The following is a 15,171-nucleotide window of genomic DNA, read 5'->3' as shown; positions in this document are numbered from 1 at the left end:
CTTTGTTTGTAAGTTTAAAACTATTTTGCCCATGCTACACCTTCCTTGAACCCTGCAGATGCCTGCCTCAGCAGAAACAGAGGTGGCTTTCAGTCCCAGAAAAAACATGGCTGGCTCCCAGTCTTCACCTGGCAACTCCCTCATTGACAGCACTTCTTTCCTGCCTAAACTACTCCCTTTTCCTCCAGTCACAGGCTGTTGTTTTCATGACTCCATCAGAAGCAAGCATGAGCACAAATCAGCCTTTGCTTGATTTTCTTCATTGCACTTAGGCGGCAACTATTTGCTGTTCAGACACCCCGCAAGTCAATTTTTTCTGGGTGATTTGTACATCGTCATCTCTTCCCCCACCGATGTTTTGGGCTCTGTTATGTACAAAGGGCTCCTGAGCAGAAAATTTGTCAAGCTTTTAATAGGAATGGAACTGAAACAGGAAGGTGGTCTCATAGACAAAATGAGTTTATAGAAGTCATGGATGGAACAGATAGGAGAGAAAACAGAAATAAACCTTTGGTATAGAGTAAGGGATGACATGAGGGACAATTTTGGTTTTGTGGGTAGAGGTGGAAAGGCAATAAGAAAGAGAGGAAAGGCAGCTGAATGAATAGTCTATCTTGGTGATGAATGTTTTGCACTTCTAACTGAAGGTACAAAAACACAGGGGGAAAGACAGGAACAAATAGGCTGTTGAAGCCTTCATGCCTGTTCTGTTCAATTACATTATGCCTGATCCGTATTCATTCGGTTTTGGAAATAACAACTGTTTTTAAAGTTCTGAATAACACTAATCCATGGTCCTCCAAGCAACCTTCAGAAAAATTGCTCTGTATTGTCGATTCAAGTGGAAGAACATTTGACAAAATAACATTTACATATGCAATGACATAAAGTCAAACAAGAAATTTTCTAAGTAAATGCCAATTGTCTGCATTGTGATATAGGTGTGCATTATGCTAAAAACATAGGTGTGGTCAAGCTTGTGCTATTTAGAGCAGATATCAAATCAGCAACATATAACAAACAAGCTTATTCAACTGCAGTTGGATTTGCAGCAGCACAGTTTTTGTGATGCAGACTGAACAGGACAGTGACACTAACAAAACAAACCTTGCAACACGAGAAATATTCGTCTTGGCCCATAAAGTCAATTCCAAATAGGTCACATAGGTGGTTATCTATTTCCCTGTTCAATTTAATTAAAAAATGTGCAGACACATTAGAATCGGCTTTTGTAAATTCTTAAGCAAAATAGTTTCACTTTTTAGGTAACTTATTTATATTCTTCCACAAATAAACCTCTGCTCAGGGATTTTCTGCAAACAAAACTGCATCACCAGTCAATTAACTTACCTTCACATCACGGTGAATGATATTATTGTCATGACAATAGCGTAGTGCTTCTAGTATCTGTCGCATGTAGTGACTACAAATACAAAAAAAGTTAGAATTATGCATATCTCTAGGAGTTGGCAGCAAAGAACAGTACATACTATGTAATAATTTAACTTCAAAGTTGTACCATAACACTTTTAATCAGTTCAACATGCCAATGCTCACAGGGAAATGCAACAGAAGACCGAACCAATGTGTCTCTTGTCTTCTCGGGTCCAAATATTTGCATATCCTACAAGACAGTGAGTGGTATTGCCAGAAATTTCCTACCCATCCTTACAATAAAGTTCTGGCCCGTGTTTTATATCTTTTTCTATATGATGCTAAGCAGAAGCTTGCATCTTATACCATGGCACAGTGTGTTATTACTCCAATGTGTTGCATCACCATCATGAAACATGACTGCTGCATCATGAGGACAATGTGTAGCAGAAAACTGAAATGTATTCATATGTAAACCAACTTTTAATGCTCAAGTCAAAATACAATTATTAAAAACACAAAAGGTTCATTTTGTATTATAAAACAGTTCTTCACATCACGGTGAATGATATTATTGTCATGACAATAGCGTAGTGCTTCTAGTATCTGTCGCATGTAGTGACTACAAATACAAAAAAAGTTAGAATTATGCATATCTCTAGGAGTTGGCAGCAAAGAACAGTACATACTATGTAATAATTTAACTTCAAAGTTGTACCATAACACTTTTAATCAGTTCAACATTCACTAAAACCACATGTCACACTTACAGCACCATCCAATACTTACTTGAGATCAGATACAACATTGCAGGAGATGACAGATATTAGATTTCTTTCCATTCAACTCACAGGATATTTCCAAAACCTTGTGAAGAAACATCCAGAAATATTTTGACATTTTTACCTAAAAATGCGGCCACTGTATAGAGTTTTAAATGCATTCTGTATGTTCAGCGTTCCCTGGAAGTAAGGAAATATGTAATTTGCTAACTGATTAATTAATAGTTGATTAATAATAGAACTCTCTCAAGTATTCTGGAGTTTGATAGCTACCAAGATGAACAAAAGTTTTTGTCCTGTCCACAGAATGTTTGAGCCTTCAACAGATCAACCATATTCCCCTCTGATTTGTTATTTTCAAAGTGGAAAACATTTTAGCACTGATTTTCCAGACATTTTAGATTTGTCTTTTGCAAGCAAAGCAAATTCTCAAGAAAGGCCTTATCCAAACAAAGCAACATAAGCTTTATACCACAGAACATGGTTAAGTAATCTCTTGCATCAAAACAAGAGCTTGTGAAGTAACAATGGAGTACAAAACATTTAGCACACAAATGCATTGCTCAAAGTTATATTAAATTACTTAAACTCAAAATATATTCCTGCAGCATGACATCATAAAATACTCCTGATACATAGAATTGTGACAGGATTCTCAATTTCCTACCACCTCACCTACTTCGTTGCTAAACCAGTTACTAAAAACAGGAGATTTTGAAGCTTGGAATTTCTGATGTAATAGTATCTGAAGATATGACAAATTTATCACTATCCTATTCTAAAGGATTGAAACTAACTTTGTTTGATGACTGGATTAAAATTCTTTAGGTTAGATTTGTAGCACTTTAAATAGGGGTTTTTCCACCTACCTTCCTTTAATACAACAGAGGCTAGAAAATTAAGGAACATGGGACAGGTTCTGGAGTAGGTGGAGGCACTCCTAAAAAGTGAATTTTGATATCATTTGGCATGACCTATACACTGAGTGATCCACTTTATCATTTCATTTTAACTCAAAATTAATGTATATACTTGCACATACATTTTCGTATCTTCATTTTCCTTATTAGGCTTAGATATAGAATTTTGTCAAATAATTTCCTTCTCAAAATCCAAGTACACTGTCTCAGTAGACAAATAAATGCATCTAACTTAAAATGAAAAAATGGAATTGCCATCTATTACTAAGCAAAGTATTGTGTAGTTTGGTAAATATCTAGTCTGAGAAGATAATTAAAATTGCAACTATCAATCAAGTCAAGAGTTGGATCATATTTGGAAACAAAGTTTATAATATAGTTAGACTCTGGTTAAAATTTCATTACGTGCCATGAAACAGTTACCTTTTACAAATAGTGCAGCTGCTAATTCAGTTCTGTGGCTTCACAGGATAATTCTAGTCTACTACAAGAACAATTCTACACTAATTTCACTTTAACCAACAGTTTTATTGAACAGTAATAAAATAGTCAACTGAGAAAAATAACACACTTTTAAACTGAGTTACCTTTACTAATATCTTATAAAACAGTAAATAATGGTTTTTTTGTATAATAAACTGAAGAACTGCAAAGGCTAGAAATCTGAGCATCCTAATAACAATTTACTTACACTATACTACAAAATTTTTTTTTTTTTTTAAAAATAGTTTTCTTACCAGCTAAGAAATTGACTTCAATCAAATGAAGGCCAGATGGCTTTGAAGACTCAAGCAAATATGATTTTAAAAGAATGCTGGCTATTCATTGCGATTGGTACTTTGTGACATTAGAGGATTGCTTTCTAAGTAATTAATTCTCACAAGTACATTTATTTGCCAGTCTTCAGAGGGAATCAAAAATTTCCCAACAAAGTTCTCTTTTGAATTTTGCAAATTCAAAGTAAAGCATTTTCAATTGTTGAGGCCTAATGTAAAATCTTTTTTCCCCCTTCACCTTTTGAATTCTAAATATCAATTAAGCTGATGCCAACAAAAACGGAGAAAAATTGTTTACAATTTTTACAAATCAGATTAAGGAATGGAAGGAACTGTTCTCAAATCTGCTCACAATACAAAAATAGGTAGGAAAGTAAGTTGTGAAGAGGACATAAGGAAGCTACAAAAAGATATAAATAGGTTAAGTGAGTGCGCAAAGATGTGGCAATTGCTAGATGATATGGAAAAATATGAAAATACCCATTGTGGCAGGAAGAATTAAAAAAGCCACGAGAATTCTTCACTATGATGAGTTGCTTTGCATACTTGATAACAGTGATGGACACCACCTGTCTGTTTGAGATAATGCCAGAATGAAAATAACATTGGAATAAAGAAAATTTAATCCCAGAGATGGTAGATCTTTATGGACCACTTTTTTTTTTTAAGAGCTTAGCAGTGAGCACTGTCACTTTGTTATTGTCCTAGAACTCTAGGCTTCCAATAAGAAAATCTCATTTTAGTAATTGCGAATTATTTTGAAACTGTTCCCCAACTGCATTTAAAAAAAAACACCATGCAAGACAAATTTTCGTTGGCTACAAAGACGGAAATTTTATAAACTTCATAAGAATTAAGAAATACCAATCAAACAGCCCTCCACTGCTGCTTGTAACCCCAACACTCTTGTAAAGAACTTGAAGTTATCTTTTCACTTGAAATAAACTTTTGGGCCTCATGATGTGGGCAAAGCTGCTGTCACCACATTAACTGCCCAGTCGTTTTTGTCCACTCCTAGCTACCCCTGAACAATTCCAGTGTTGAATTAAGTAATCTGAGTGAATTAAGAGTGAAGCATTTATTGTGGAGCTGGAGTAATATAGACTTGATTCAGATATGACTGGTTTTTGGTGACTGAACACGACCAGACATTGGAGTAAATTTGCTACTTACTTGTGAGGGAACTATATATAACATCTGAGTTCATAAAAGAAGGTTTCTAAGAACACACAAAAATGTAAAAGGAATGTAAAAAGTGTCAGTCAACCTGAACTCTGGAAAGAAGAAAAATCAATGCCATATGAAACTTTCACAAGATAGTATTCAGTAACTGAGATCTATGCTGTCAATGCTACAGCTAGGGAACAGACATTTGGAATACAACAAATAGATTACTGTTGATCTGAATTTGTTCAAACCCTTTCTTACTGAAGGTTGAGCAATAAATTTATCAAGTAACTTATTTGGATTTTGTTTCAGAATGCAACTAGAGACCACCACATAAAGTTAACTTTGTTTGACAATTAAGGATATGTAAAATCTTGTTCTCACATTAGAATTATTGAATTAATTCAAGTTGAAATGTAATTTATTTGAAATTGAATTTAGGCTGTATGACGATAGGACTCTCCAGATTTATTTTTTTGCTTTGATGTGGACCAGGCTGGATTTATGAATTCCTAGCATTTACAACACAGAATGAAATTACTATGCACTCAGACAGGTAAAAGTTAATCAGTGTCAATCAACTCAGATTTAGAAAAGGAAGACTGTACCTATAAAATTATGTAAATAACAAAATAAATTTGGGAATGCACTACACATGGATTTTCAGAAGTGTCTGGTGAGACTCAGCAAATACAAATGCATTTGTCAGGAGACATGTGGTTATAGAGCTGAAAAAAATCAAAAAACAAACTATATGGGTAAAGTGAAGTTTTCAGATTGCAAATCAGAATCACAGGTGTGATAAGTACTGTTCCACTGTGCTTGTGCACTTTGAAAGAACATCTGAAACCTACCTGTAAGTTTTTCACAAGAACATTGAAAGAAGGACAGACATAGTCAGAGTTATACAGCACAGAAACTGACCCTTCAGTCCAACTCATCTGCGCCTACCAGATATCTCCATCTGACCTAATACCATTTGCCAGCATTTGGCCCATATCCCTCTAAACCCTTCCTTTTCATATACCCATCCAGATGCCTTTTAAATGCTGTAATTGTACCTGCCTCCACCACTTCCCCAGCAGTTCGTTCCATACATGCACCACCCTCTGCAAGAAAAAGTTATCCCTCAGGTCCTTTTTGAATCTTTCCCCTTTCACTTTAAACCTATGTCTTCTAGTTCTGGACTCACCCACCCTGGGGAAATGACGTTGGCTATTCACCATATCCATGTCTCTCATTATTTTATAAGCTTCTACAACGCTACCCCTCAGCCTCCAATGCTTCAGGGAAAGAAGCCCTAACCTATTCAGCCTCTCCCAATAGCTCAAACCCTCCAGTCCTGGCAACGTCCTTGTAAATCTTTTCTGCACTCTCAAGTTTAACAACATCCTTTCTATAGAAGGGTGACCAGAATTATACGTAGCATTCCAAACGTGGCCTCACCAATGCCCTGCACAACCGCAACATGATATCCCAACTCCAATAGTCAATGTTATGATCTATGAAGGCAAGCCGAGGTAGAAAGAAAGGGTATTAGCATTTCTATACTACCTATAATTAGGAATTTCCTTTTTCGGAAAGGCAATACTGCAGCGAATTGAGGAATAGCAAGGTCCAGTAAACAGGAAGTAAAATAATTGATTAATCAATCTGATTTGGGGATGTTGGCTCAGAGGTTAACCACAACACCATGGAAAACTCTCTCTGTTCATTTAAAGATCACTTTTTATGTGAAAACATCTGACTTATCCATTAAACAGTAATTCAGTTAATTAAATAAATAAGCACAAGTGTTTTCTTTCTCCGCAATTTTAATTAAACTTTACAGATTCAATTCAACATTAAACCAAAGTATCATGAGATTTTAACATTCTCCTCAACAGGTATGCAAGCAGAATATCTATTTAACATTGCAATCAAAACAGATTCACAGACAACACAATGATCTTAATTAAATCATTCCAGATTCGTATTCAAATCCTAGAATGGCATTTGAATCCACAATCTCCTTGATCAGGTTAAAGTCCTGCAACGGAGGCAAAAACGTTAAGGAGTTCTATTCAAGGAAAACAGCATAAGAGCTCAACGTAAGGATTTAAATGGAACAACATGGAGAGAAAGTAGGAGCATTCTGAAGATTTCTGTCTTTACGTCTCAAAAGGTGATTTAATAAACTGAGTACTAAACACAAAGATAAAATTAATATAAATGAAAAGCAAGTTATTAGGAAGTACTAAGAGATAAAGTGCACTTAAATTCTGCTACACACAGAGAAGCATCAATCAGAAAACTAAAGTGATGCAAAACTTTAGATAAACACACAAACCCTAAAGTGTTCAGATGCAAGGCCATTAGTAATTTGACCCAGGAATAATAATGTAATATTAGGAAATACTTTTACAATGCTCTGACAAATTGATGTATTTTGACCTCAAATTATTTTGTTAAGTATATGTTGGTTTACACGAAGTGCAAATATAGAATCCTTATTTAAGGTTTGTTCTAAGTTGAAACAACCAATCTTACCATTCTCAGCTTACTTAATCAGTAAATACATTATTTTACAACATGCACCAATAATCTTCAGTCATTTTGAAAGTTACCAGTAGGATGAACCTTTAATTTCTTCATCTCAATCTACCTAGTTACCTGGATTAGCAAAACTATTGTTTTCATTCAGGTAATTTTGTGATAACCCCATGAATAAATACTATTCATTTCAATCAATATTATGTTTGAACTTGTTCATTTGTTCTAAAACTCGCCATATGACTTATCAATGAGTCTGTGATAAAGGAACGTAATAACAGCCATTTAGAAATACATAAACACAGAAACAGAATTGTTATGGAACAGGAGTCCATTTGGTTCATCATGCCTGCACTGGATCTTTAAAACAGCATCATTACCAAGTGCCAATGCTAATCTCCTGTTTTTTCCCCATATCTTTGCACACTATTTCTATCCAAATAATCATCCAATGCCATCGTGAATGCCTCAATTGAACCTCCACATTGCCAAGCAGTGCATTTCACAGCTCATCTATTGACTGTGTGAAAAAGTTTTTTCTCACATCACTTCTCCGGCACAGAAGTTTAGATCTAAGCCCTCTCGTTCTAGCTTCTTTGACAAGCAGGAACATCATCGCTATCTATTCCATCCATCTGGTCACGCTTCTGAAAACCTCCTCCAAATCTTATCTCAGTCTTCTTCAATCTATCCTCATTCCTACAGCATTTTTGGAAATCACTTCTGCACTCTTTCTGAATTTATTTGGATCTTTTCTTAGTGTGGTGCCCAGAACTGTACACAAATTCAGCCTCAGCTCCTTGTTCTTGTACACAACGTCCCAATTAAAATAGTCAGGTATGCTGTACACTTTATTAACTGCTTTTTCCTCTTGTCCTGCCACCTTCAATGATCATGTTCAATGCGCATATACTCCCAGGTCCCTCTGCTCTTGCACCCTCTTTAGAATTGTATCCCCTATTTTGCATTGTTTTTCAGTGTTCTTCCTACTAAGGTGCATCACCCTCACACTTCTCTATATTAAAACTCAACTGCCACCTATCCACCTCCTCTACCAACTTATCCTCATCATTTTGGAGTTCCACACTGTCCTCTTCTCAGTTTAAAATTCTTCCAAGTTTAATGTCCCCTGCACACCAAATCTAGATCACTAATATACATCAGGAAAAGTAAGGGTCCCAATAATGATCCCTGCGTAGCTCAACCAAAAACCTTCCTAGAACCCCCAAAAAAAAAGCCATTGACCATTACACTCAGTTTCCTATCACTCTGCCAATTTTGTACCCATGTTGTTACTAGGTCCTTTATACCATGATCTGTAACTTTCCCCACAAGTCTATTGTTTGGCATGAGGTCAAATGCATTCTTGCTCCCTTTTTAAAAAAACTCCAGCAAGTTAGTTAAGCATGATTCCCCATTAGAAATCTATTCTGATCAATCTACTTTTTTCAAATGTGACTACTAATACCAAAACTATATTAATTCTATCCCAAATAATTGTTTGTAAAAGCTTGCCCACCACTGAAGCTTATCTGACTGGTTTGTAATTACTGGGATTGTCTTTCTACCTTTCTTGTAGAAGATTGTAATGTTTTCAATTCTTCAGTTTTCTGGCACCTCTCCAGGGTCCAGAGAAGGCTAAAGAAGACTAAAGAATTTTGGCCAGTGTCACTGCAATTCCTACCCTTATTTCCTTCAAAATCTTTGGATGTATCTCATCTGCTCCTGATTCCTTGTCACCTCTAAGTAGCAACAGTCTGTCCAAGACTGCTTCCTTATTAATTTTGAATCCTTCGGTGACAGTTTCTACCACTATGGCCTGGAGAGTACTTTCTTCTTTTGTAAAGAGGAATGCAATGTATTAGTTTAAACCCCCAGTCAAGCACATTGTCTCTATGTGTAAATCCCCTCTTTGATCTCTCATCAGCCCTCCTCTTCCTTTAACCATCCTTTTACTATTTATATACAAACAACATGATTTGAGATCCCTTTTTATGTTAGCTGCTAGTCTTTTTCCATAATTTCTCTTTGCTTCTTTTATTTTCTTTCTCACTTTCCCTCTAATTCCCTGGCTCTCAAATGTATTTTCTGCCTCTCATCAGTCATAGGCATGTTTTCTTTTCCCTTTTTAATATTAATTTTTGGTGACCTCTTTGGTCACCCAGGGACCTCTAGATTTGTTTGACCTACCTTTCCCATTCAAGGGAATATACCTTGACAGTACCCGAACCATCAGCTCTTTCAAGGTAGCACATTGTTCAGTTACTGTTTGTCCCCACCAACGTCTTGTTCCAGTCAATCCTGCCCAGCTTTCCTCTTGGCCTATTGAAGTCAGCTCTTGCCAATTGATTTTTCTTACTCTGGAATGTTGCATGTCATTTTCAACCACCATCCTGAACTTAATGATCGTTGTCTCTTAAATGCTCCGTCACTGAGATGTGATCGACTCTGTCCAACTGATTTTCAAGGACAGGGTCCAACAATGCACCCTTTCTTGTTGGGCTGGACACATACTGTTGTAGGAAACTCTCCTGCATGCAATCCAGGAACACTTGACCCTTTGTTGCCCGTTACAACCAGTACCTCAGTCTATATTCAGGTAACTGAAGTCCCACATTATTGTTACTCAATAATGTGGGCATTTCTTTATGATTTCCCTGCAGGTTTGATCCGGTACATCCTTCCTTCTAGTTGGTGATCTATAGACTATACGGAGTAACGTAATTATATCCTCTTTATTCATTAGGTCTAGCCAAATTGACTCTGTCCTCGTCTACCCGAGACATCCTCTTTCTCCAGCAGTGTGATGCGCTCCCTCCTTTTTATCTTTTTCTAACTTATACCTAGTAATATTTAACACCCAGTATTGCCTTTAAATGAGGCAGGTCTCTGTTATTGCTCCATCATATTTTCATATGGCAACTTGCATCAATACCTTTCCAACCTTATTTGCAATACTCCATACATTCCCATTCATGCATGGCGAGAAGACTGGCTAACTAAAAGATGACAGAAAGCTGGGAATAAGGGACACATTTTGGGGACAACATGACGTGCAACTTATAACTAGAAGAATGTCACGGGAATCAATGCTGGGGCCAAAATTATTTCTAACATATATTAATGACTTGAAGGAAGAAAGTGAATGCACTACAGCCACTTTTGTGGATGACACAAAAACAGGTGGAAAGGCAAGTGGTGAAGTTGACACAAAAAGTGTTACAGGTTAAGCGAGTGGACATAAACTTGGCAGATGGAATGTAACATGGGAAAATGGGAGGTTATGCACTTTGGTAGGAAGTCTAGGGGAGTAGAATTTAATTTAAATAGAGAAAGGCTGCAGAAAGCTACATAGAGGGATTTGGTCGTCCTTGTGCATAACTAACAAAAAGCTAATGTCTAAGCTCAGTGGATAATAGGGAAGGCAACTGGAATGTTGGTCTTTATTTCAAAGAGAATGGAATATAAAAGCAGGGACTCAAACAAAAGGCAAAATACTGCAGTTGCTGGAAAACTGAAGCAAACATAGATGCTGGAGAAACTGAGCAGGTCTGGCAGTTTCTGTGGAGAGAGAAACTTCACATTATCTCTTTTGGTCCACAGAGGCTGCTCAGTTTCCAGCATTCTCACCGTTTGCTGTAACATCTGGGAGGTTTAAGCACAAAAAGCATTAGTCAGACCAGAGATGGAATACTCTGATCTGTTTTGGATCTGTTATCTAAACAGAAATACGCTGGCATTGGAGACAATCTAGAGAAAGTCACTTGGATGATACCAAGGTTGTTTCAAGAGGAAAGGTTGAATAGGTTGGGCCTGTATTCACTGGGATTTAGAAGAACAAGAGGAACCTTACTGAAACATAAGATTCTTAAGAGGGCCGTTGAGGCGGGGTTGTTAAGGCTGAGAGGAAAAAATTGTAATCGGTAAGGAATCAAGAGCTATAAGGAAAAGGCAGGAAGATGGAGTTGAGGATTATCAGATCAACCATATTGCAGTGAATGACATAGCTGATTCAACGGGCTGAATGGCCTTCTTCTGCCCTTAGATCTTATCGTCTTCTCAATCATTCATCCCACGAACACACAATGAAATGGATTTCAAAAGGTTTTTGAAATTAAATTAATTCTAACGATTTGAAACAGTGGCGAAAGTAACAATTACAGTCTATCTTGTTGAATTGCTACAAGCTGTTGAAAATCAGTGGCTTTTTGGTTACTTCAGCGGATAGTTCCTTAGTCAGCCAAATGGTGCGAATCAGATATGGGCTGGTATACCTCTTAATACCTGAATGTGATGCGTATTCCTAGTTGCTGCTGGGCTGCCTTCTTGAACTTCAATTTATACTTTGTAAATGCTTTCACAGTACAGTTACATGATGTATTTTAGGATTTGATTGAGCAATAATGAAAGGAAGACAATATAAGTCTATGAAAGAGAGACTCGAAGGAACTTTAAAGCGGTCACGTTCCAATGCACCTTCTGCCATTACCCTTCTAATGGCGGTGATCACGTTTGTAAGTTGCTGCCAAGGAAATTTTAGCAGGCTACTGCAGTAAAACCTGTAGATACTACACTTTGCAGCCACATCCTGCTAATTGTGGAGGAAGCTGATGGAGTAGTGATCAAGCTGATAGATTTGGCCTGGATAGCGCCAAGCTTCTATGAATATTGGAACTATACCCATTGTGGCAATCGGAGGGGATTCCATCACAACTGTGTCATCCACTTTGAGCTTGAGAGTCAGGTGGTGAGCCACTCAGCTTAAAACACCCAGCTTCTTATTCGATCTCAAAGCCAAATAGCATTTATATGGCTCATTCTATTCCTGGTAAATGGAGATCCCAGGTTGTTGATTGTGGAGAAATTAACAGTGATTTTTTGATTTGAATTGATGCTGGAGTCTACATGACTCTTTGGACTATAGAAAGGAATTTGTAGCTCCTTAGAAGGTTAGTAATCTTGCGCATTCACAGTTCATTCCAAATATTCCAATGTTTCTTCTGAGTTTCTGATAAAGGAACAATAATAGTTTCATTTCAGAAAGCATACATGCCTTGTATGCCTGCTCAGTAAAACACCTTTTGTATTGTCAACGACTTGCATTTATTTAGCACCTCTAATGCCAATAAATTACATTTATACAGCACCTCTTATTTAGAAAAATCACCCAAAGTACTCAGCAGATGTATCTTTCAATGACCATTTTTATCTGAATATTAGCAAGAGTAGTAAAAAGGTTGATCAACCAGCTGCAAGAAGGGTTTTAAAGAAATAGATGCAGTCAAAGAAGCTGAGTGCCTCAGGGAGGCAAATAGTAAAGAATGCGAGAGATAGCAGGAACCGCAGATGCTGGAAAATCTGAGATAACAAGGTGTAGAGCTGAATGAACACAACAGGCCAAGCAGCATCATAGGAGCAGGAAAGCTGACGTTTCGGGCCTAGACCCTTCATCAGAAATTTCCTGCTCCTATGATGCTGCTTGGCCTGCTGTGTTCATCCAGCTCTACACCTTGTTATCCTAGTAAAGAATGGGGTCTCTAGAACTGAAGGCAGAGCTGCCAATGGCAAGTCAGGGTGGATAGAAATGCACAAAATGCAATAGAATTTGGGGACGTTAGAGAATAGTGTTAAAGGAGATTTGAGAGATAATGGGGCAGAGATAGGGAAGACAATGAGGAAATTTGAAAATCAAGGATGTCATCACTGGATCTAAACTGATGAGAGGGTGAGACAACACAGGTCAGCATACCCAGTAGTGACAGGTTAACAGAAACAGCATTGTTCAAAATAAGCTGAATTTACAGAGTCGAAGAAAGCTGATCAGAAAGCATCAGACTAGTTGAGAACAGTTAACAGAAATAGATGAAAGCTTCAGCTGCTGGTGAAAGGCAATGAAATCTTAAAAGAACCAAAATACAATTGCAGAAGTCTTGCAAATATCTAATTCATGGTTCATAAACTTTAGAACATAAAGCTTTTAATTTATAGAAGACAACTCAGTTTGGGAATTGGAACTTTTGAATGGAAGTTAAACGGTAAACAAACCTAAGACAATTAGCAATCAAATTGTTGGTGCCATGTTGACTCAAGCGAGAAAAGCAAGACCATCAACAGCAGAGAGCTTCCTCTTAGCTTTGCAATGGTGCCAGTAATTTGGGCAACAATGTCCGGTCTTTGTTAGAAATGTAAGATTTCTTATAAAAGACAGTCAATCTGTAGTTCTTCCTCAGAACAGGTCACATGTGCCATGTTGCTACTGAGATTGTAATTCAGGCAAAACCTTGGTTAGAAATCCTATGTGTTTGCAGACAGAAGAAAACCATTCAGCTTAGGAACACTCAGAAGCAGTAACGTTTTGAGTTGGATTTTATGATGGAAAATCGACTTTATGACTTGTTGTAGCTTGCACATAGTGGAAAAAAAATCTAGTGACCCTAATAGAGCCTTGAGGCAGAATGCAGTCAGGTTCAAAAAATAAATTTAGTAAAAGCTGAACACCAGCTGTAGGAGTAGGTTGGGAAATAACAGTATATGTATGTCAAAAGACAGTACAAGGAGCTAGGAATTCAGTCACGAAGTCTTTAAAGAAACTTAGTAGATCACTTAAATAAAAGCTAAAGGAAGGATTCCAATGTAATGTGTACCTTGATGAACAGTTACAATATGAAGGAGAATTAAAGTGAAATCTGGAGGGCTATGGTATAACTTGAGACTTGGATCCTGATAAAGTGTACAAACTTTTAAGATTTGTAAGGAAATGGAAATGGAGGAATTGCAGAACTCAGTTTATAGCACAGGTCTTTAAAAGCCATTGAGTCAAGTCGGTGGTTCTTACTTTGTTTAATTTCTCTTTTTATAAACAAAAAAGTTGTTTCTGTTTAATAAAAAAGTGAAACCTCATGGTGCGAGTCTGTTGGTTCACTGTTGAGTCTTCAGATTTCTTCTTTAAAAGTCAAGTCAACAAGCCTTAACAGGATTGTAATGGAAGATTAATTTGCAATTTTGATTAGGGGTGCTCTAGGGATCAAAAAGGAAGTTGGGTACTTGGAAAGGAAGTGCAAATTGGATCTTGGATAAGGTGAGATCAATGAAGAGACGCAGATGAGAAAATAAGAATGACTAGGACTAAACAGAATCTTAGGGAAAGGAAGGAGCAGAGGCACACAACGAAGTGATAATGGTGGCAAAGGAGAGACATATAGTAAACAGTATAAATGATAGCTCTGAAAGGGACAGCAAAGCCAACAAACATTGAGAACGGCGGGAGTACGCAAGAAAACTTGATCCTCCTTCCCCACATTCACTAGCATTAAAATGACTGTTATCCAGATCAATTCAGTTCTGAAGAGTCATCATACTGGACTTAGAATGTTTACTCTGCTTTTCTCTTCACCAAATACTGCCGAAACTGCACAATTTGGCCAGCACATCTGCTTTTGATACTAGAATGATTATGTCTGTTAAATCATCCAACTCTCACAAAATATTCCTCTTGATGTTGATATGAAGTTTCAAGGTTGATCAATTACAATTTAACCAGATTTGTTATGAACTGCTGCATTTGGCAACTGCCTAACAATAGTAACTACAAGAGTTGCAAAGGATCATTATCCAGGTTCG

The 15,171-nt window shown here is 37.1% G+C and overlaps 1 protein-coding gene across 1 annotated transcript in view; it reads right to left on the bottom strand.

Annotated features, from left to right (window-relative positions):
• Positions 1-1,869: 1,869 nt before the first annotated feature.
• Positions 1,870-15,171, bottom strand: part of LOC109917331 (peripheral plasma membrane protein CASK-like) — a 134,457-nt gene continuing 121,155 nt past the window's right edge. The window contains exon 5 of the mRNA XM_048603098.1: positions 1,870-1,996. Within this exon, the coding sequence (XP_048459055.1) occupies positions 1,870-1,996 (127 nt within the window). The remainder of the gene's footprint in view (positions 1,997-15,171) is intronic.

The sequence above is a fragment of the Rhincodon typus genome, chromosome 11 (genome assembly GCF_021869965.1).
Source record: "Rhincodon typus isolate 14 chromosome 11, sRhiTyp1.1, whole genome shotgun sequence".
In the NCBI taxonomy this organism is placed as follows: domain Eukaryota; kingdom Metazoa; phylum Chordata; class Chondrichthyes; order Orectolobiformes; family Rhincodontidae; genus Rhincodon; species Rhincodon typus.
This window is presented reverse-complemented; position numbering and strand designations above follow the sequence as displayed.